Source organism: Macrotis lagotis, chromosome 6 (genome assembly GCF_037893015.1).
Source record: "Macrotis lagotis isolate mMagLag1 chromosome 6, bilby.v1.9.chrom.fasta, whole genome shotgun sequence".
Taxonomy (NCBI): Eukaryota; Metazoa; Chordata; class Mammalia; order Peramelemorphia; family Peramelidae; genus Macrotis; species Macrotis lagotis.
This window is the reverse complement of record NC_133663.1, coordinates 220,168,103-220,189,685: the sequence shown is the minus strand read 5'-3', so window position 1 is coordinate 220,189,685 and position 21,583 is coordinate 220,168,103. Positions and strand designations below refer to the sequence as shown.

Below are 21,583 nucleotides of genomic sequence, written 5' to 3'. Positions count from 1 at the left end.
AAGTAGTGATGTTGGTAGGAATATCATACCTCATTATCCAATTGATAGCTGCTTTTAGAAATTCTGTGTTGGTTTCCTTTAACTTTTGGTATCCCAAAATGCTTATCACAGTACCTTATGCTGTGTATATACCTTATACACAGCATATGTATATACCTTATACAACTAAATACTCACCAAGTGTTTGTGCTGCTAGAAATTGATACTGTGCAACTGTGACATAGTATTACAGTTATATTCTGACACTCCCTTGACCTGTTGTGGATTTTCTTTCATTTGAAATCAGAGAAGAGATGGAAGGGTTATTGCGTAAAGGTTCATACAGTGAGTCAGCATATTCTCAGGCATATAGCCCTGTTTTGGCCTTCTGGATGAAATCCTGCAGTATTATGCCAGCCAAAAATAATTTCATGACTCTAGAAATCATCTTTACTCTAATAAGGAGGACCACAAAGTACTCTTCTCAAAGGCATATCTCTCTTTTAATTAATATGCTCTTAATTGAGGTTTTTTTAGGCTTTTTTTTGCAAGGCAATGGGGTTAAGTGATTTACCCAAGGCCACACAGCTAGGTGCTTATTAAGTGTCTGAGGCCAGATTTGAACTCAGGTACTCCTGACTCCAGGGCAGATGCTCTATCCACTTCGCCACCTAACCACCCCCTATTAATATGCTTTTATCTATTGAATAACACACTTTGCATAGCACTTCTCATTTCAAGAATCAATCAAAAATTATTTCTATATATTTGCTTGTATAGTCAATTAGATGTCCTTTAGATTATCTAAAAATGAAAAAACCTTACCTTGTAAAGTATTAAACATGGCAAAGAGGTACATGAACAAGAGATTAACTGGTCCCCAGGCAAAAAAGGCAAATCCCCAAGTAATCCCCAGCAGAAAAGTCAGACCAGCAACACTTCGAAGATCCTGAATGCTTGTTTTCCTTTGGGCACCAAGTTGCTTCTTTTTTTTAATGCGACAAAGTTGCACCAGTACTACAATGAACATGCTGACATTCAACAGGAATATTACACAGAAATATCCTACCACAGTAATGTAAAATACAACACTATTGTTGATCCAACAGCTAAAATGGAAGAAAAGGAACAAGATAAAGATGGTATCATTTGACAAAGAAGCATAATTACTCTATAAAAAGATCTATATATGTATCTGCCATGAAAGAAGAAAAACAGTATAAATCACTATTCATTATTCCTTCCTTTAAAATTTCAAGTAGAATTTGCATCTGTATAGAAAAGGAAATTATGAAAGTGATTGGTTGGAGTTTTTTGAACTGCAACCTTCATGAATTCACCCATAAAAATGCCATAATGAATACTATATTTTCATCTGCTATTATTAATTTCATATAATTTCTCTTTTTAAAAGCTTATGTAAATATCCTCAAAATTCTTCCTTTTATTTTCTTATATTTCAGAAATCAAGTGGAATTTCCAACTGGCTTGCTTTATTACAGTTCTGACCAAAAAAAGTTATTATAAATTTAACCATTGTTTATTAGAAAGAGAGCCTGTGCTAATATATTGATTTCATCATGCAATTTTTCCTGAAAAATCAATTTTCCATCAAACAACAACAATCCTTCTGGAAGATTTGTGCTTACAATTCATCAGGTGAACCACTGGGGAATATTCCATAAGAACCAAGTCCATAGTTATTGGGTGATATAGCCAGGACAATGGCTATAATTACAGCTGGCACACCTGGAAGATTGAGGGAAAAAATGTTACATAGTGTTCTAATACATCAAAATACAAAGAAAATCAGATAACATTACACAATATTTATTTCTGAGGACTAACAGGAAGAAGGGTCAAAGTTCATAATACCAGAAGGTAAGATAGATATGATGCATATACAATATAGAAGTTGGTGGCAACAACCAAAAAGAAATTTTATAATGATACAGCCAGGGGTCCCAAATGAACTATGCAGAACCTGACCTGATTAGCAATAGGAAGTCATTTGTATTTTGTATGATAGATACACCACATTATCTAAGTGAGATATATTTTAGAAAAAAAGAACATGATGATACATTTTGCTCTTGACTAAAGAAATCTGGTTTTATACACTTTTGTAAAGACTAAGATTAGGATTAATGTAAGGATAACAATGACTCCTTATTTACGTCTCCTACCCTCTACTCCAAATAGATGAGACTTAGAAAAAAAAGACTATTTTTCACCCAAAAAAATAAAATCACACAGCTAACTGGAATGATCAAGTTAGAGAAAGCTCTTGAAACTATGACAGGAATATAAAGATTATGAGTGGTGGATATTTAACTCAGAGGAGAGAAGACTTGGAAGAAAAAGGCTATATTAACTATAGTGTATTAAAAGAAAGATCTGAATTCTAGTTTGGTTCTGATCATTTCAGTCTTACTTAGTGAACTATAAGACACTGGGCAAGTCATTTAAACCACTCTGAACTTCATTCTACTTATATGTAAAATGGAAATGATAATTCTTGCCCTCTCTAACTCAGAGGAATTTTGTGAGGGTCAATTGAGATCATGCCAAATATAATTCATATATCTTAGTGCATTAGGGTTCCCAAAAGTATCTTCCTAATAGCAGCTCTGGAAGACTGGTGTCATAAGTATTATTATCTCCATACTGTTTCTCAATCATTGTCATGTCTTACTATTCATGATTCCACTGACCACAAAAAAACCAGGACCTTCTATTTTCCACATCTCTCAAAGTATGTTCAGGTTCATGTTCATTGTTTCCATGACACTATCCTCTGTAGTCCCCCCAATTTTTTTCTTTTCACAACTTCAGAACCTTTTCCAATGAGTTCTGGCTTCTCATTATGTGGTCAAATTATTTATTTAAGCTTCAGCTTCTATATTTGACCATTCAATAAATAGTCTGAATTAATTTCTTTAAGTATTGACCTATTTGAACTCCTTGTTGTCTAAGGAGTTCAACAATTCCTTGTTGTCTAAGAAGACTCTCAAAAGTCTTTTCCAGCACCATAATTAGAAAGCATTGATTTTATGAAGTCTGACTCAGTCCAATTCTCTCAGCCATATATTGTTTCTGGAAAAGTCAAAGCTTTGACTCCTTGAACTTTTACTGTTAAAATTTGTCATAAAATTTGTCTTGCTCCTTCCAAGGAGCAAGAGTCTTTTAATTTCAATTCAACAGTTATTTTCTGCTTTGAACCCAAGAAAATAAAATCTGACACTGTTTCCATTTCTTCTCCCTCTTTTTGCCAAGAGATGTTGGGACCAAATGCTAAGAACCTAATTTTTTTGATGCTAAGCTAGCTTTTATGCTCTAATCTTCCACCCTCATAACATAGTTTAATTCCTCTTAGTTTTCTGTCATTAGAGTGGCATCATCTACATATCTGAGACTGTTGATAATTTTCCTGGCAACCTTCTTGAGTTTTAATTGCAAGCTTCTGATTCATCCAGTATGACATCTCTCCTGATGTATTCTGTATATGTTAAAAAATAAGGTGGCAATACCCAGTCATGTCCTACTCCTTTTCCAATCTTAAACCAGTTGTTCCATGTTTGATTCTAACTCTTGTTCATTGAGTATTTGCCACATTTTTGTTGTGATCCACACATTCAAAGACTTTTGTGTAGTCAATAAAGCAGAAGCAGTTGGCTCTCTGGATCCCTTGCTTTGTCCACAATCCAGTGAATTTTGGAAATTTGGCCTCTAATTCCTCTATTTCTTTGAAAACCAGCCTCCTCTTATTTTTGTAATTCTTAGTTCACATATTGCTGAAGCTTAGCATAACCTTTCTGGCATGTGAAATGAGTGTAAATGTTTGATAATTCAAACATTCTTTTTTATGATTTTTTATGATTAGTATATAAATTGATCTTTTTTTCAATCTAGTGGCTACTATAGAGTTTTCCAAATTTGTTAGCATATTGAGTGTAGCACTTTAACAACATTATCTTTTAGGATTTTAAATAGTTTAGTTGGAATCCTGTCACCTCTTCTAGCTTTATTGTTGGCATTGCTTCCTAAGACCTACTTCATTTTCCAGGATGTTTGATTCTAGATAAGTCACCATCTTTCTTGTATAGTTCTTTTGTGTGTTCTTGCCACCTCTACTTAATTTCTTCTGCTTCTGTTAAGTACAGGTGAGGAAAATGAAATCAAGTGACTTGCTCAATGTTAGATACCATAGTTACCTGACATTGGGCCAGTACCCAGATCTCTCCTAATCTAAAACATATTCCACTGTAGCACCCATCTTAAGTGTATAATAAAGTACTTTGAATGCAGAAAAGCACTATGCAAATGTAAGATATTAGTATTCAACTATTTGAAACACAATCATACAGAAGAGGGATTAGGTAGGCATATCCTTGTTAAATCTTGAAAATAGATTTATAGCCAGTGAGTAAAAACTAAAGGGAGGAAGATTTTAGATCAATATAGTAAAGAACTTGTCCCTCAAATTAGGGGTATCTGAAAATGTAATGATTATTACATAGATTTTGAATTCTAATTCCTGGAGGGTCAAAGATAAAGTTTATTGTCTCTCAAGGGTTTTGTACAGGAGATACCTGCCTGATGGGTCATAGTACAAAGAGGTGTCAATTTCCTATTATTCTATGACCCACTGTGGATACAACACATACTTAGATACGATTTTCTAGCCATGCTTTTTCTACAACAGACACCTATGAATCATTCATGAATAATGGTTGGTTGGTTGGTTGTTGTCCTTTGTTCTTGAAGAAAACAAAAATGACATCATCAAGTTGGAGTCAAGTATGGTATGTCTGACTGTGGCTGATCAGACAATATGAACTCAGAAGACTCTATCACAGGTTGGGCACAAATAGTCCACGTGAAAATTTGATGTGGAGATGTCTCCAAGTTTGTGTATCTCACATTTCTTTTGATCTGCAATTCTACTTTACTCATAGAACATAGCACCTTCTTTGATGAAAGCATACCATGCTGATACAAGTAGCTCTTTGCCAAGTATCTCTCATAACACATAATCAATTCCAAAGTTCTTCATAGACTCATTGAGAGTGTCCTTGTATTGCTTTTTATGACCTCCATATGAGTTCTTGCCTTGTAAAATAGTCTTTTAGGATATTGAAGTTTGATATTTGAACAATGTGACCAGACCATTAGAGTTGTGCTCTCAGCGGTAGAGCTTAGGTTCTTGGCAGTTTAGCCCAAAAAAGGACCTTAGTATCTGGTACCCTATCTTGCCAAGTCATCTTCAGAATCTTCCTACTGCAATTCAACTGGAAATGATTCAGTTTTTTGGCATGGCACTGGCAGATTGTCCAGATTTCACAGATATGCAACAATGAGGTAAGTACAACAATTCTGTAAACATTCAGTTTGATAGGCAGCCTAACACCTCTTCTCTCTCATACTTTGCTTCAAAACTCCCCAAAAGCTGAGACAGCTCTGGAAATGAACATGTCAATCTCATTATCTATGTGTACATTCCTGGACAACATACTGCCAAGGTAAATAAACTTAGCCACATCATTCAATATTCATGTATGGATGGTGAGGTATGGCTGGTGGTGAATATGTATTTTATTGGTGTTGTTAGACTAGTATCAACACAAGTAGCAGAGAATTGATCCATACTTTGTACATTTCTATCTCAAAGTGCACAATCATCTATTAATAATCATGCACCATCTTTCCCTCTACTTTAGTCTTGACTTGTAGCCTTTTCAAGGTAAATAATTGACTATCAAAGACGTAGCTGACTTTGATGTGGTTTTTGTCTTAATTGAAGGAATCTGACATTACTGCTGAAAACATCATGCTAAAATACTTGAAGCAAGCACACAGTCTTGCTTCACTCCATTTGTGACTAGGAAATCATGAGAGCATTGTCCATCATCTGGAACCCATGGAAGTATGCTTCCATGAAACTGATATGCTATACTGATGAACTTCTCTGGGCAACTATATTTTGCCATAATTTTCTATAAGACCTCATTACTGATGGTATCAAAGACCTTAGACAGATCAACAAATGTATACAAACTTCCATTTTGCTCCTGAAATTTCTCCTAGAATTGTCAAATAGCAAATATTACATTGACCATTCCTTATAAATATCAGCTGGGAGAGAATCAACCCCATTTACTTTGCATGAGAGGAATTTAATGACATTCAAAAACTCTTTTTCAGTTGGAATTTTGGCTAGAGAAGGATTGACTTTAATCTGAGGCACACAATCAATAACTTCAGCATTGATTGATGATGTTCTGTTGAGAATATTTGGAAGTGTTAAGCTTATCCATCCAAGATCATATCCTTTTCACTAGTTAGTGGATCTATTAGTACTGAGTATGGCTATTTCTTCCACATCGTGACTTTTACCATTACAGGTTGGCATAAAAATTGGAATGGAAACTTTGGGGGAGTTTGACAGAAGCTGCAGATGACATGTGAAAGCCAGCATTGCAGATGACACAGAAAAAATTTTAAAAATCAGAAATGAATAAAATAAATAGATAGAATGTCAGCATATTGTATCTTTTAATGCTATAAAAATTCAGATTTCTTTTCTTGTATGAAGGTAAGGCAAAAAAATTTTATGCAGATTTTCCAGATCCATGAGGGTGTCATTGTTTTCACTGAAGAAATCTGACATCTTTGCTAAAAACATCGGAACAAGCACACAGGCTTGCTTCACCCACTGGTGACTGGGAAAACATAAGAGTATTGTCCATTACCTAGAATCCATGGAAGGATGCTTCCATGAAACTGTAACCTAACCCCTGCAATGTGGATGGAATATCTGTAATTCCGATGAACCATAGATATTTGACCCATATATAGCCTTCAGGATATCAGAAAAGAACTTTGAATTGTTAGCATAAAACCTAATTTCATCTATTTTTTACTGAGCCAAGAATCTTGCATCTCTTTAAAGTTTGCTTGTACTTTACTTTTGATAAACACTGCCTTCTTAGAAATGGATGAATTATTCTGCTATGGAGTCCTTTTTTTTCATTTAGCAGCATCTGAATTTCTCTATCACTTTCATCAACCCAATTTTGTTATTTGTGAATATTGTAGCCACTGTTGCCAATTGTATGTTGGTTCAATTTTCCCTCCAAGTTTTCAATGAACTGTTCCCACTTAGAGAAGCTCTCTAATCTTTTGCCTTGGGGGTCACTGCTTTTGTTTGAGTGTGAAGATTTAGTTTAGAGAGGATAAATCTATTATCAGTCTTGTACTCTGTACCACATATCACCTTTGTCACTCTCACATCTTATCTTTTCTTCTTACAGTGACACAGTCTATTAGATGCCAATGTTTGCTGTGAGGGTATATTCACAAAGTTTAATTATGTTTATATATTCCCTGCTATGTTGGTAGTCTGTATATACTCTTATCATTAAAGTCACCCAGAATTATAAGCTTGTCCTCTCTTGGCACACTGATGATGAGGTTATCCAGGTCTCCATAAAATTTTTCTTTGACCTCATCAGTTTTGGTCATGGTGTGAACACAGTAACTGATCTGATCTCCATGAGCTTTCCTACAAGTAAAAATCATTTTCTTGAGTCTGTCATTCACTCCTTTTGGAAGGCATACAAATTTGATGACTAGTTTAGTTTTGAGTCCATAATGTTCCCCAAGATCTCAGCCACTTCAGAAAAATGTGTATCCAACTGAAGCTTCAGTCCACATGCCTTCATTTCCCAACCTTGTTTCACTTAGGGTTGTTTTTTGGATCTGATACCTGCAGAGCTTTCTCACAACAAAAGCCATTTGGCATTCAGGTCTACTGAATTTCCTGTTGTCTAAAAGTGTATTGTATTGTATTGATAGTGAGTAGAATCATCTTTGCAAAAGTATATTTGTATTTTTTTGCATTTGACTGTGGGGTAGAATACTCACCTTTTGTGGTAGACAGATCATGGCTGGGTGCAGCAGTTAATTTTTAGGGCACCTTTTCAAGCCCCTTCCTCTCACCAGTGGTACTAGTCTTCTTTGAACACATCCTACAACTCCATGAATAATAACAATAATAATAGCTAGCAATTAGCATTTGAAAAGTGCTTTATAGATATGCTCATATGTATCAAGTTTGGGATAAGAGTGTCCAAAGTGCCAAACCTTACAGTATATGCATTTAAACTTGGCTTCAAAAGTACTATTCTTCAAAGAGCAAACATGTAGTTATATTCATAGTCAATCCTGAAATAATATGCAGCTAAAAGAAAAGGCATATTATTGCCCTTTGGGACACTAAGTATATACTAAGAATTAGGGGATTTGGTGGAAATCAGCAAACTCTGCAGTCATTTGTTGTTACTTCCCCGCCCAAATATATTGATCACTAGTTGTTTAGTCCTTTAAGGACTGGAAAGCACTTTAAAAATATTTTCTTTTTCTCTCCTGAAAATTGGGAGGTAGATATTCATATTAACTTCATTTTACAGATAAGGAAGTGAGGTAAGGTAGTTCAGTGACTTGCCCAGGTTCATATAACCTGTATATGTGTGAAAAAGGATTTGAACTCAGATCTTCCTGTCTCTAGGTCCAGCAATCTATCTACTGTATCACTTCTTGGGATCTTGCAATGAAAATCATACATACCCCAACCCACAATGCAGAACTTTAGGATATACTTCTGGATATAGGTATTAAACACTTTGACAAGAGCCAGGTACATATGGAAAGCTTCTAGACCCATCCAAGTGAATGAAACCAAAAGGAAATAATGAAGAAATACTGCCACAGAGATACAGAGGCCTCGAATGTTATATAGAGCAATCCATGAGTCCAGGAGAAACACTAGATTCAGGAGGAGTAAGGCAGCACACAACTGGATGAGGATTTTCGAAGGATAGTCCCTCCTGATTTTCCTGAAAAATAAAAAAAAAGGAAAAACAGCATGATATGTGCCCACAAACCCTGGTGTGACACCTAAGTTACATGATGGGTTGTCTTGGAAAGCTTAGTATCATTCTGTTCATATGGAGGGAAGGAGACTCTGTTTGACTCAAAATAAAAAGAATTGGTGGTGGCTAAGAGACAATGAGGATGATGCAGGGGAAAGATGAAGAGAATTTTGAATGTAGAAATTGGGTAGAGATGTAAATTGACTGCCACCTACTCTTGAGATGTAAATTGACTAGAAGTAAAGAATTATGATTGTAACAGAAACAATCTGTTATCTTAAAGGCTGCTTGGGTGGAGAAACCCCCCCCCCCCAATTCTTGATATATTATGATTTTTTAATGTAAAATTTGGCTTTACCCTCTACCTAACTCCTAGTCCAGTAAGAGAAAGGGCATTAGCCTTTTGCCCTCTGGGTGAGAGGCAAGACATAAAAACCTGGGATGGACTCCAGCTCAGGGCCAAAGTCTTCTCTGACCTGTGGTCCAGCCAATGCTGCTTGGCTGTTCTCTCTCTCTCTCTCTCTCTCTCTCTCTCTCTCTCTCTCTCTCCCTCCCTCCCTCCCTCCCTTCTTATTGTTTTATAACCTTTTAAATAAAATTTTCTTTTATTTCCACCCTTGCTTTCCTGAGTCTGAATAATGAATGACTCCTCATAGGCAGAATTGAACTCAAGTAGCCAGCAGCTACAAGGAGGCTTCTTCATGATGTGGGAATTCAGACTTTGGTATATGTTATTCTATCAGTTAAGCTGGTTCAGTAGAGTCTGTGGAAGGTCACGTCAAATAGGTATATTATTATATGGCTCCTAGACTTATAGCGGTATGTGACCTTAGAGATAATGTAGTCTAGGATTCTTAATACTTTTTGTGTCATGGACTTCTTTCACAGTCTGGGGAAGTCTAAAGGACCCCTTGGAATAATGTTTGTAAAAGCATAAATCAAAATACCTAGGTATTCAAATGAAACCAATAATATTAAAGGATAGCCCTCAAAATATTGAAAATAATAAGTTTATGAACTCCAGGGTAAGAACCTCAGATATAGACTAATTCCTTCACTTTACAGAGAAGGAAATTCTAACAGGGAGTTGGAGTATCTTGCCCAGGGTCATCCCACAGTAAAGTATCTAGGTCAGGATTCAAACTTATATCTTCTGACTCCTAAATCTAATGTTTTTTCTACTACATTAGATTTGTTATTATAATAATATATGTAATTATATAGAAGCCATATCTATGTACAATATTATGTATAACACATTACTTATATAACATGTATAATATAATTATATAATGAATATAATATATAACATATAATAATATAATAATGCATATAATAATAATAAAAGTAATATGTAATCTATGTATTTAGACCTAAACTGCCTCTTCTTTGAGATGGGATGTGTATGTGTATGGTGTGTATAATATCTATTTCCCATGCCTCATCCAACAGATTTCTCTCACCAAAGAATCATAGGATTTATAGATGCCAGACTCTTCAGAAATATTCTTGCCTAAATCTATTAAATGACTCCTGATTTTTACAGATGATGAAACTGAGGTCCATAGAAAGATTGTGACTTGCCCAAAGTTATACTTGTGCCTTATGTCAGAGCCAACATTTGAACATATGTGCTTTGATCACAAATCTAGTGCTTTTCCCACTTTGGTATGACACATGCTAAAAGACTACAGAATCTCCTAATATGCAATGAACAATTAGAGGTATCCAAAAGTGAGATGGACTGAGATGGTGGGTTACCCCCAGCTTGGAGGCTGGATGACTATTTGTCAGAAGGATTTTATGGGATTTTGTTGTTAAGAGTGGTTGTACTAAATCATCTCTGAGATTCCTTCTTAGTCTGAGATTCTGTTATTTCATGTTGTACCTTAATATAAGTAGTAAAAAAGTTATTTTAGAATATAAATAAAAAAGAATATAACTTTAGGTATGGTAAAAACATTTCCTTTAAATCATAACACTAACAATAGATTAACAATATAATTTGTTAAATTAAAATTTTTGTGCTTGAAAATGTAACTCTGATTAAATCATTCCAGGTAATGAATAACTTATTGGCAAATTAGTCTGAAAATATTTTCCAAAGATCTATTGGCAGGTTTACATTCCCATTCTATTGTCCAGATTTTCAATCTAATAGTAGAGATGGAAATTAATTTTTAATAATATTCCTACTAAGTATCCAGAATCCAAATGCTAAGATTTATATTTGGTTAATATTACAACTAAAATAAATTTGGCATGGTGCTAGAGAAATGGCCTTGAAGCCAGAAAGACAAAGTCCTGTTCCTGACACAATTTGACTATTTGAGGATTTAACCTCTCAGTTCTCTGGGCAATTCTGTAAACCTAAGTAGCTGAAAAGATGCCAATCTGCACTGGTAGAGAGGATTTCCTCACCTAGAAATTACTTCTATAAATGAAATCAGATATATAGTTACTATCTCTAATATTCCAGTACTGCCTACTTTGCTCTTCTCTAATAGATTCTAAGCAGGGAGGCATCTGTAAAATTCCCTTAATAGAATTATGAATAAGATGAAGATGGCAAAGGACAATTAGGTGTCTTAGAAGTTTGAATGCCCAGCCTGGAGTTGGGAAGAACATTTTGAGTTCAAATCTGGCTTTCGACACTAGCTGAGTGACCTTAGAAAAATCATTTAACCATCTTTGCCTTAGTCGCTTCATCTGTAAAATGAGCTGGAGAAGGGAATGGCAAACTACTTTATTGTCTTTGCCAAGAAAACCCCAAATGGGATTACAAAGAGTTGGACATGGCTGAAAAGTGAATGAAGAGGTCAAAGCAAAGCAATGTAATGTTCCTCTAAAAATCAACCAAATATACTATTTTCTAAAATATACTATTCTTGTTGCCTTGGCATACTAAGCTTTTTCTTTCCTATCATTCAGTTAGGTCCTGAAATCTCTTATCTTTTTAAAGAAACCTTCAACCAATTAGAAAAATGACAGTGTATTGTCCCTAACATGTAATTTTCCAGATTGTTAATATAACCTTCCACTTAATCCACTTAATTCCTTACAAGTAGGAAAAGACAGCAAAGCTCTCTATTACTTTCACCCATTAACCATTTTTCTGTCAAATGAATCCAAACAAAATATTACATGCTCTCTAGGTCTTCTTTAATCTAAAAATCCTTAGATCCATCTACATGCAGTATACTTTAAAGTTCCTTCATCCTCATGGTAAACAACTCTTAGAGATGTTCCAGATTTTCAATTTCTTTATTAAGATGCAGGAACTAGAGTAGAGCCCAGTACTCTGGATCTTGTTTGACAAAGACAGAATATGTTGGGACTATTAACTTCCTTATTCTGAATATGATACTAATCTATTATTAACATTATTTATAATTACATTATGATTTAATTACAATATTAGTATCATAAGATGTGAATATAATACTATATTCTTAATATATTATAAGATGTTAATATAATGATGTTATTAATATTTTAGAAAATATTAATATAATCTAACTTTGCATTCTTTTTTGTTGTTTTTTTCCTAGTTGCTATATCCAACTCAGCTGGTGAGGAGGATGCAATTGACTGATGTCCTCAGGTTTTTTTTTTTCAATTAAGTAAGTTATTTTGCTTGGTCATTTATTAATCTGCCTACTTAAATATTTATTTATAAAAATTGATGTCTAGCTACATTTCTCCTGTTTTCTTTTGAAATGTTAATTTTCAATGATAATGCAGAGATTTATTTATAATCCTAATGAATTTCATCTGATTCCTCTGTCACATTAGGCCGTCAAGAACATTTTGTATCTTGATTCTTTTATCCAATATGAATAATCCCTTTTAGGTTTGTGTCATCTAAAAATTGGATAAGAAGGCCATCTTTCTATTACTTTTTCCAAAGCATTGATATGAGAACTCTCCATCTAGATTGGCATTGTTCCATTAATGAATATTCTCTGGAATGGGTCATTAAACAATTTCTGAATTCATTAATTTGTTCTATTGCATAAGTTCATTTTTCTGTTTTCCAACTTGACACAAATTCCACATTATTACTATTCCTCTTATATTTTATGTCTACCGGAGAAAAGGAGGAAGACCTTTGATTCATTGGGTGGATTGCCTGTGGCAAACTCATGGAAGGACATACACAAGGGTCACAGTGGATGGATGGGTATGATGAGGACTGAAATGTTCATCAGTGGAAGTAATATTTAAATTGATGAACATTTAAGTAATCACTGAACTTTCTTTACATGTTACCTAGCACAAAGGAGATGTACTTAATGTCAGCAATAAATATTCTATTCAAACAAAATGGGTATTATTTCACAGGGAGAATACTCACTCAAAAGCTATGTAGGTTACCAGGGTAACTGAAAGAAAAACTGCAGACAAGCCACAGCCAATATAGGTGATGAATGTAAGAATCAGCATCTGGATAGGTGGTAAGGGTGTTCTGGATAAGTCCTAAAAAAAATAGAGACTGTCTTTACTACATACTCTCTTTAAAAACAATATTTATATAGTGATTTCAAATTTATAAAGTGTTATAGATGGTATATAATGCTGATCCTCAGAATAACATTATGAGATGAGTATTATTATTACCTACAACTGAGGCTGAGAAAAGTTAAGTGATTTGCCTAGTCATATAACTTTTAAGTTTCTGAGACAGAATTTGAATTTAAATCTTCTAGATTCTAAGTCCAGCCCTCTATTCATTATGCTGCTTGGTTGCCTTTCAATTCATGCCTCTATTTATAATGAAATAAAAGATGGTTCTACATTTTCTAATGATTATTATGCCTAAATTTAATATTTTATAGTGTTCTTAGTTACTTTTTAAAAACTCATTTGTGAGTAGAGTGGATAGAAGTAGAGTCAAGAAGATATGAGCTAAAATAAAACCTCAGGTAATTACAAGCTATGTGACCTGAGCAGGTCACTTAACATATGTCTACTTCAGTTTTCTTATCTATAAAATGAAGATATCTGTGTACACCTCACAAAGTTGTTGTGATGACCAAATGAGATAATTAGTAGAAGTTCTTTGCAAACCTGAAAGCACAATGTAAATACTAGCCATTAAAATGTATATGCAACTTACACAAATGTGTTTATTTAGGTAAAAATCTTGTAATAATAAAAAGACTTGTATTTCATGTGCTTGAATTTTTACAAACTCAGAAGAATTATCCATTCTACCACATTCAGCTATATTTGTTTATCAAGACATTTTATTTGGAAGCTATCACAAAATATGTCAACACATTTAATAGCAGCTAATCTTTAAATCTGAAGTGCCTTTAAATTGTCACATTACCAGCAGAACTCCAAAGCTTGTAAGGTGGTTGCAAGAGCAAACTGTTTCATTCATTTTCTTGTCTTTCACTGTGCAGCCCTCAGATGACCAACCTCCTCTGCCATCTGTTTGCATTGGAAAGAATAGATAGCCTATCAATGAGACCAGTGGATGTGTGTGAACCAAGGCAGAGGAAGGTATACAAACCTACCATTTTTGCTCCGGTCCCAAAATGCGCATTTTACAGTTAAGTTATCCTATAAGGGATAAATAAAATACTTTTACAGCCATATATAAGAAAAGTAACTTATGGAAAAAGCATATGAGATTTATACTTTCTCATTCTTATTATAGGTCTAATCTTTAGATAGAGAGTTATCACCTAAGGTTTGAATCTGGAAGCAAATGAACCTCACTCCCTTCTCTTATCCCTCCCAAGCTAGTACTGACTTCACCTTCATTTAATCTCCTCATACCTTGTACAGTATTGCTCTTAAGCATTTATTATGTTTGTTTATGTATTTGGGTACAATGAATTTTTACCTCTAATAGAGAGTAAACCCCTTGAGTATAAGGATCAAGTCCTTTTTTCTCTCACAATTTTGAATATAATGGGGAGAGGGAGAGAAAGAGAGAGAGAGAGAGAGAGAGAGAGAGAGAGAGAGAGAGAGAGACCCATACAGAGAGAGGTAGAGAAGCAGAGACATAGAGAGACAGATAGAGAGAGACAGAGACAGAGAGAGAGAGGAAGAGGAGGAGGAGGAGAAGAAGAAGAAGAAGAGGAAGAAGAGGAGGAAGAAGAAGAGGAAGAAGTGGAAGAAGAGGAAGAGGAAAAGAATAAGTGAAAGTAGAGGAAGAGGAAGAAGAAGAAGAAGAAAGAAGAAAGAAAGAAGAAAGAAGAAGAAGAGAAAGAAGAAAGGAGGAGGAAGAGGAAGGGAGAGAGAAGAAAAGAGAGGAGATGGGAGAAGGGTAGAAAAAGAGGGGAGGGGAGGAAAGGAGAGGAGAGAAGAGGGAAGGAAAGGAGAAAGGAGGGGAGAGTAGAAGAAAGAGGAGGGAGAGGGGAAAGGAGGGGAGAGGGGGAAAGAGAGGATAGGACATTATTTAATCACTTACTATTGTACAGACACTGCTGAGTTCTTTTAAGAAATTTGTATTTAAACAGGAGGGAAGACAACATACAACAGAAATAACAGCTAACATTTGATATTATAAACATGGGTTTGGAAATGGTGTCCTTGAAGTTATGGAGAAGACTGATTCCAAGGGAAAATTCACTTCTTATCAGTCTATAGTGGTTCCAGGGACAGAGTACAAGCACTTGGTTTCTTGAATGAATTAATGAATGAAAAAAAAATAATGGTGGAGAGAAGTGTTTCATACACTGTCCTAACTAGCATCCTGGATGAATTCAAATTTTGGCCTCTTTGATGGAGCCATACCATCTTCCTAAGTTAAGTCTACTCACAAGAATGGTCAGCACGAAATCATCCTGAGTGGCTTACCTGGTTAGGACTTGTATTCTGTAGTGTGACAGTCACATTTGCTGTCAAGTCCCTGATTGTTAGATTAGTGACACTTGAAGATATAACATAGCTTATTAGAGAGAGGTTCTTCATGGAGGGATCCTAAAACATTAAAAAAGCCATAAAGTCATAAAAGGGTTTACAGTTAGAGTTCCAAGAGTCCTTAGATATCATTGGGTCATACATGACAACAACACTGTAGAATGAGTCTGAATTAAATTAAAATGTAATTGGGAAATATTTAAATAAGAAATAAAAATCCAATAGAACATGGATAATGTTAATATGTGATTTCTCTAAGTCAATAAGTGACTCTTAGGGATCCTATCTAGTATTTAGGAGCCCCTATTTCTATCTGATTTTTTCTATCTGACCTTGTCCATCTCTCTCACTTTTGGGGGAAGGAAACCAATGAGCCTGAGATAAGGGAATTACTCATACCATTAGTGACAGAGCTGGAACCATATCCCAGATTTTTTAATTTTTAATTTGGAGCAACTTTCATCACAAGAGGCTACCTTCCCATATTCACATGTTGAGAAACTTTAAAAGGAAATCAAATGAGAAACGGACAAAGTTATATGCATAGTATCTTTTTAATGAAATAATTTATTCACAGTGAATTTAAGAAAATTAAAAGGAAATAGAAGAAACTAGAAGAAACCTTACCTGAAATAAGGTTGGTGTCTCAAAAAAATTGAACTGTATCCGAGATGCTATCTTTGTCTCTTCAGCTGATAAATTGTTCATCAAAAGACTGGGTAGAGTAATAATACCAATACTATTTTCAGGAGCTAGTGTGTCCAAAGAAACCTGAAAACCAATCAAGAGACATATGATGTCTTTCTGGACATAATTTAAGGAGGCTGAAGGTCTGAATTAGGGGACCTAGAGGCAGAACTCAGTAACAAATCTAAAAGGATAGACTGAAAACATTTCATTAGACAATGGGACTACACTAAAATTATTGCTTGGAACCATTTAGACAGTTTGCCTTAAACTTAATAAACTACTCTCCAAAACCACCATCCTCTCTTTTTAACTTTTTTTTTAGTTTTTGCAAGGCAATGGTGGCTTATCCAAAGCCACACAGCTAGGTAATTATTAAGTGTCTGAGACTGGATTTGAACTCAGGTACTCCTGACTCCAGGGCTGGTGCTCTATCCACTGCCTCACCTAGCTGCCCCCTCTTTTTAACTATTAAGAGACACTTTATTTTCCAGAGCTAAAGTCTAACAAACAAACTATTCTGAATTTGTTATAACAATCCTTTGCATTCACTCTTTGAATAAACACTCTTGCAACCTAATCACAGAACTGATGTTATCCTTATTTAGGTAAGCACCCTGTTATGAATAGACTTTTTGTCACTAGATAATCTTGCTTCACTGTGGCTGTTGTGTCTATACTACACTGCTTAGTCTTTATCTAACCACAAATATATAAATCAAGGCTTAGCCTCACTGCCTTGGGTCTCCTAATAGAAGAAGCCCCAACACCTATGTATAATTTCTCTCCTGCAATGGAACAAAGAAAGCTTTTTGCTTTTCACCTGTGTGAGCTCTACAGTATTTTTTTGAGTTAACCAGTTGCAAAACTTCTGCGACTCTGTTTTTTTTTTGTTAACAACACTAACTTGAGAACTGATAATGTGGCAGATTTTTACTAGTGCTTGTCTATTCAGGAAAAAAATTACCTTTTCATTTTCATATAGTAGACATTTTTTAGTCAGATTGAAAAGTAGTATATAGTATAGTGGAAAGAGCAAACTCTTTGGAATTGGGGGGAACCTCAATTTAAATTCTCTTCTGGACTTGTGGGACAGAAAGAGCTAGATTTGGTATTGGAGACCCTTATTTCAAATTCTAGCTCTGTCACTTCTGATCCTACCCTCAAGAAGTTTACAATTAATTGGAGGAACAAACTGGCAATTAATAAGAATATACAATATACATACAGAGATATGAGGTAGCCTTAGGGGAAGGATGGGAGGGCCTCCTATAGAGCTGAGTCTTGACAAAAAAGATTGAACAAATTGAAGGTGAGGAGAGAGAATGTTCCAGGTAAGAAGGAAAACTTGTTAAAAGACATAGAGAAGAGAAAAAGGCAGCTTTGAGTGTGAGGTACAGCAATTAAAGACCAATTTTACTGAGGAAAGAAAAGTGTAAGAAGACTGGAAAGGGGATCAGATTGCAATGATATTTAGACATCAAATTGCAAGTCAGACAGAGATAGAGAAAAAGGCAGAATGATCATGGGAACAATCTTATGGAGAAGATAAGAGGTTCATGTAGAAGGGTTGACCTTGCTATATGAAAGGCCACTTCCTTATCAGAGTTTGGAATGAATAAGGACATAATAGAAAGTGATATAGGGGAAATATGAGATAAGGAATTAGGGAAAGGAAGACATTCAAAGTAAACAGTTCAATTTTTTTGTTGAAAATATGAGGCAAGGTCCTTAAGTAGAGGAGAAGCTATAGAAAGTTTGAGGAGAAAAGAATATTTGGAACAATTGTTGTGGTGAGTGGGATAAAAAAATCAATTAGGGTAGAATAAAAGAATTGCCTTGTAGCAAAGAGGGCCCAGTTGATATTAGATAACAAATTTATAGTGGATTCAGTCAGCATTGTTTTGTAACTTCCTTCAATTCAGTTCAATAGTACATAAAATAGGAGAGGAGGTAGAGGGATGTCAGTCATTGCTGGTGGGGTTTGGAGAACCAATGGGACCAAAGGATTCTGCATTAATTAAGCACCTGCTCTGTGTATAACACTAGAAACTGAAGCTTAATTAAACATTTAAGAAACCTGAGAATATGGTTGTCCTTAAATATTCTTATTGATTCCCCCCCATAGTACAACTGTTATCAAAGAGAATTTAGAAAAGAGAAATGATAGAATGGAGTCTTTCTCAGAATTCACCAGCTTGGTGACTTAAACTTGTCAGTGAGACTTTTGAGAAGAGGATGCCAGAGGACAATTTATCATGTAATACCATAGGAAAGAAAGTAATTAGACAGGATTAGACTATGCTCATCTGGTCTATGGATTCACACTCCCTTGACTCTGATGGGTTGCAGTGACAATTAAAATTGAAAAGGACAAAGAGTATCAGAAATTGGCTGATATGTTGGGGTCCACAAAATCATTTGGTTTGGAGCTGCCACAGTAGTTTCAAGCAGGACTCAAAAATTCATTAAATCTAGGAACATTTTAGGGGTGAATTAAATTTTTGACCAAATATAGCAAGCTAATTTTTAAGTTGATAATTTTGTATTACCATTGAATGATGTTATAAATATCCAAATGCCCCTTGGCAGAAAAACCCCCCAAAAGATTCCCCACCCCTGCTCCATATTAATGGAATCACAGAACCTTATCTTATTTGAAATTTAAACTTTCTATTTCATTGTAGAAGGAAAAAAAAGAGCTTTGCCTTCTGTTAAAGGAATTCCATACCTGGAGAATAAGGGGAAGTTATTTTGGTTGACTAGAGTGGTCTTCCTGATTAGGAAATGACAAATTATAAGGAGACACTTTTTTAGGTTTTTTTTTTTTTGCAAGGCAAATGGGGTTAAATGGCTTGCCCAAGGCCACACAGCTAGGTAATTATTAGGTGTCTGGGACCAGATTTGAACCCAGGTACTCCTGACTCAAAGGCTGTTGCCTTATCCACTATGCCACCTAGCCGCCCCGAGACCCTTTTTTTATAAGAAGGATTTCATTTTCAGCTCAACAAAGCATCTAGGTGGTGCAGTGGATAGGGATCCAGGCCTGAAATCAGCAAGACTTACCTATCATGCCTCAGGCATTAATTGTCTCTGTGACTCTGAACAAGTCATTTATTCCTGGCTGCCTCAGTTTCCTCATCTGTAAAATAAACTGGAGAAGGAACTGACAAACCACTCCAGTATCTTTGACAAAAGAATTCTAAATGAGGTCACAAAAAGTTGGATATGACTGAACTATGTACTAGCCATTGGGTGAGCAAAGACAAAAAGTAAGAAACATTCGCTGATCTCAGGGAACTATCATTCTACTGCTTTGCATAGGAAATTAAGTGCTATAAAGAAGATGTAGTTTAGGGAGAATAAAATAGTATATAGCTTGTTTGTTAGCATTAGATTTAGGAAGACTTGAATTCAAATCTACCTTTATGTGTCCTATCTATATGACCTTGGGCAAGTCTATGAAAGAATGAATGAATGAAAAAAATTAAGTTTTCTATTTGCCATCCACTGTGCTAAATGCTGGGGATATGGGTATATGATTTAACATCTAAGAACTCAGGATAGCTGTGGGAAGCTAGTAAATGACAATTGTGGACAAATCATTTTTGAGGACAGTGGTAGTGGCAATAGGTCTCTCTCTCTCTCTCTCTCTCTCTCTCTCTCTCTCTCTCTCTCTCTCTCTCTCCCCCTTCCTTCCCTCCCTCCTTCTTTCCTTCCTTCCCTCCCTCCTTCCTTCCTTCTTTCCTTCCCTCCCTCCCTCCCTCTCCCTCCCTCCTTCCTTCCTTCCTTCCTTCCCTCCTTCCTTCCTTCCTTCACAATGATTTCAAATGCTGATGAATCTAAGAGGTAAAATATCAAATAACACTTTATGCAAATAAGATCCTTCAAGTTAATGAGCAAACTTTGAAAGATCGGAATGACTGTCTCTTCACTCCCTAATCTTAATGTGTCCCTTCTCCATATACCATAATCTAAGAAGCACAAAAACAATTTGAATTATATTGAAATAAAAATTATTGTGAAATAAAATGAGATAAACTAGAATGTTTCTCTGTTTAATAAAAATTGAAAGTGTTTACCTGAAGCTCTGAAGGATCTTGGGCAGCAAAAGTGGTTTTGGTAAAGGTGTTGGTGTTAATTTTGACCACAGCCAGAGCCAAAGAAGGTGAGGTAAAACTGATGGTCTTGTTTGAAAAATTCAATTTTAAGCCAATATCATCCACTATTTTTAATAACCTACCATAAAAAAGAAAACATTTCAAAAGCTAAATCCTCCTTGCTTTTAACTGATCATTTATCTTTCTAGAATAAGTGTATTTCAATACTGGAAGAGACTTCAAAGGTCACTTAGATCTAGTCTTTTAGCTAAGGCATGAATTACTCCTAAAAACAATGCTGGATTTGTAGTCAGATATCCTGTGCCAAGTCAAGTCTTCTTGCCTTTGTTATCTCTGTGACTTTGGGAAAGTCCCTTAATCTCTCTGGATCTCAGTTTCTTCATCTTTAAAACCAGGAATTTGGACCAGATGACTTGTAGAATCTTTTCCAGCTGTAATTCTTTGATCCTACAATCTTTTACCTGAAGACTTTTCAAGTATTTTGAAGATATATTGATTATGCCTCCTTCCCACCTCACCATGTTCCCATACACCAAGTCTTTTCTTGCCAGAATTAACATGGGAAGAAACTGGACACAATCATTTCACAACATCTTGATGGCCTAACAGTTAGGAAATCTCCTAATCATCTGATGGCCTCATAGAGGAAAGTAAAGAGAAATAAAATTAAAGCAGCTATGTAAAGAAAATGGTGTTTTTCACTGTTATAACCATTATTTATTGTCCTTGGATAAGAGAACATACCTTCAGTCTTGTTTAAATGGTTACCTCAACCTTCAGTTTTGTCCAAAAAGATTTCTTTCACAATTGTAAAATTATTTGGTCACCTCCCCTTTTCTCCTACAAGAACCATCTTCTTTTCTAATAACAAATCCTGTCAGCTGCAAGGTAAACATTTCCCTAGAATTCCTGCTTTTCTTCTTTGAATGATTCCCCCCCCCCTTTTTTTCTTATCCTTCCTTCTCCCATAGTCTTACTTTCCTA

At 35.2% G+C, this 21,583-nt stretch overlaps 1 protein-coding gene across 10 annotated transcripts in view; it reads right to left on the bottom strand.

The window, feature by feature from the left end:
• Positions 1–21,583, bottom strand: part of ADGRG2 (adhesion G protein-coupled receptor G2) — a 163,333-nt gene that overhangs the window by 12,012 nt on the left and 129,738 nt on the right. For all 10 annotated transcript variants that reach the window (XM_074192322.1, XM_074192316.1, XM_074192313.1 and 7 more), the window contains 9 exons: positions 20,561–20,717; positions 16,419–16,562; positions 15,729–15,851; positions 14,438–14,483; positions 14,248–14,351; positions 13,270–13,391; positions 8,608–8,876; positions 1,629–1,728; positions 805–1,088 (listed from right to left, as the gene is read on the bottom strand). In XM_074192322.1, coding sequence (XP_074048423.1) covers positions 805–1,088; positions 1,629–1,728; positions 8,608–8,876; positions 13,270–13,391; positions 14,248–14,351; positions 14,438–14,483; positions 15,729–15,851; positions 16,419–16,562; positions 20,561–20,717 — 1,349 coding nt within the window. The remainder of the gene's footprint in view (positions 1–804; positions 1,089–1,628; positions 1,729–8,607; positions 8,877–13,269; positions 13,392–14,247; positions 14,352–14,437; positions 14,484–15,728; positions 15,852–16,418; positions 16,563–20,560; positions 20,718–21,583) is intronic.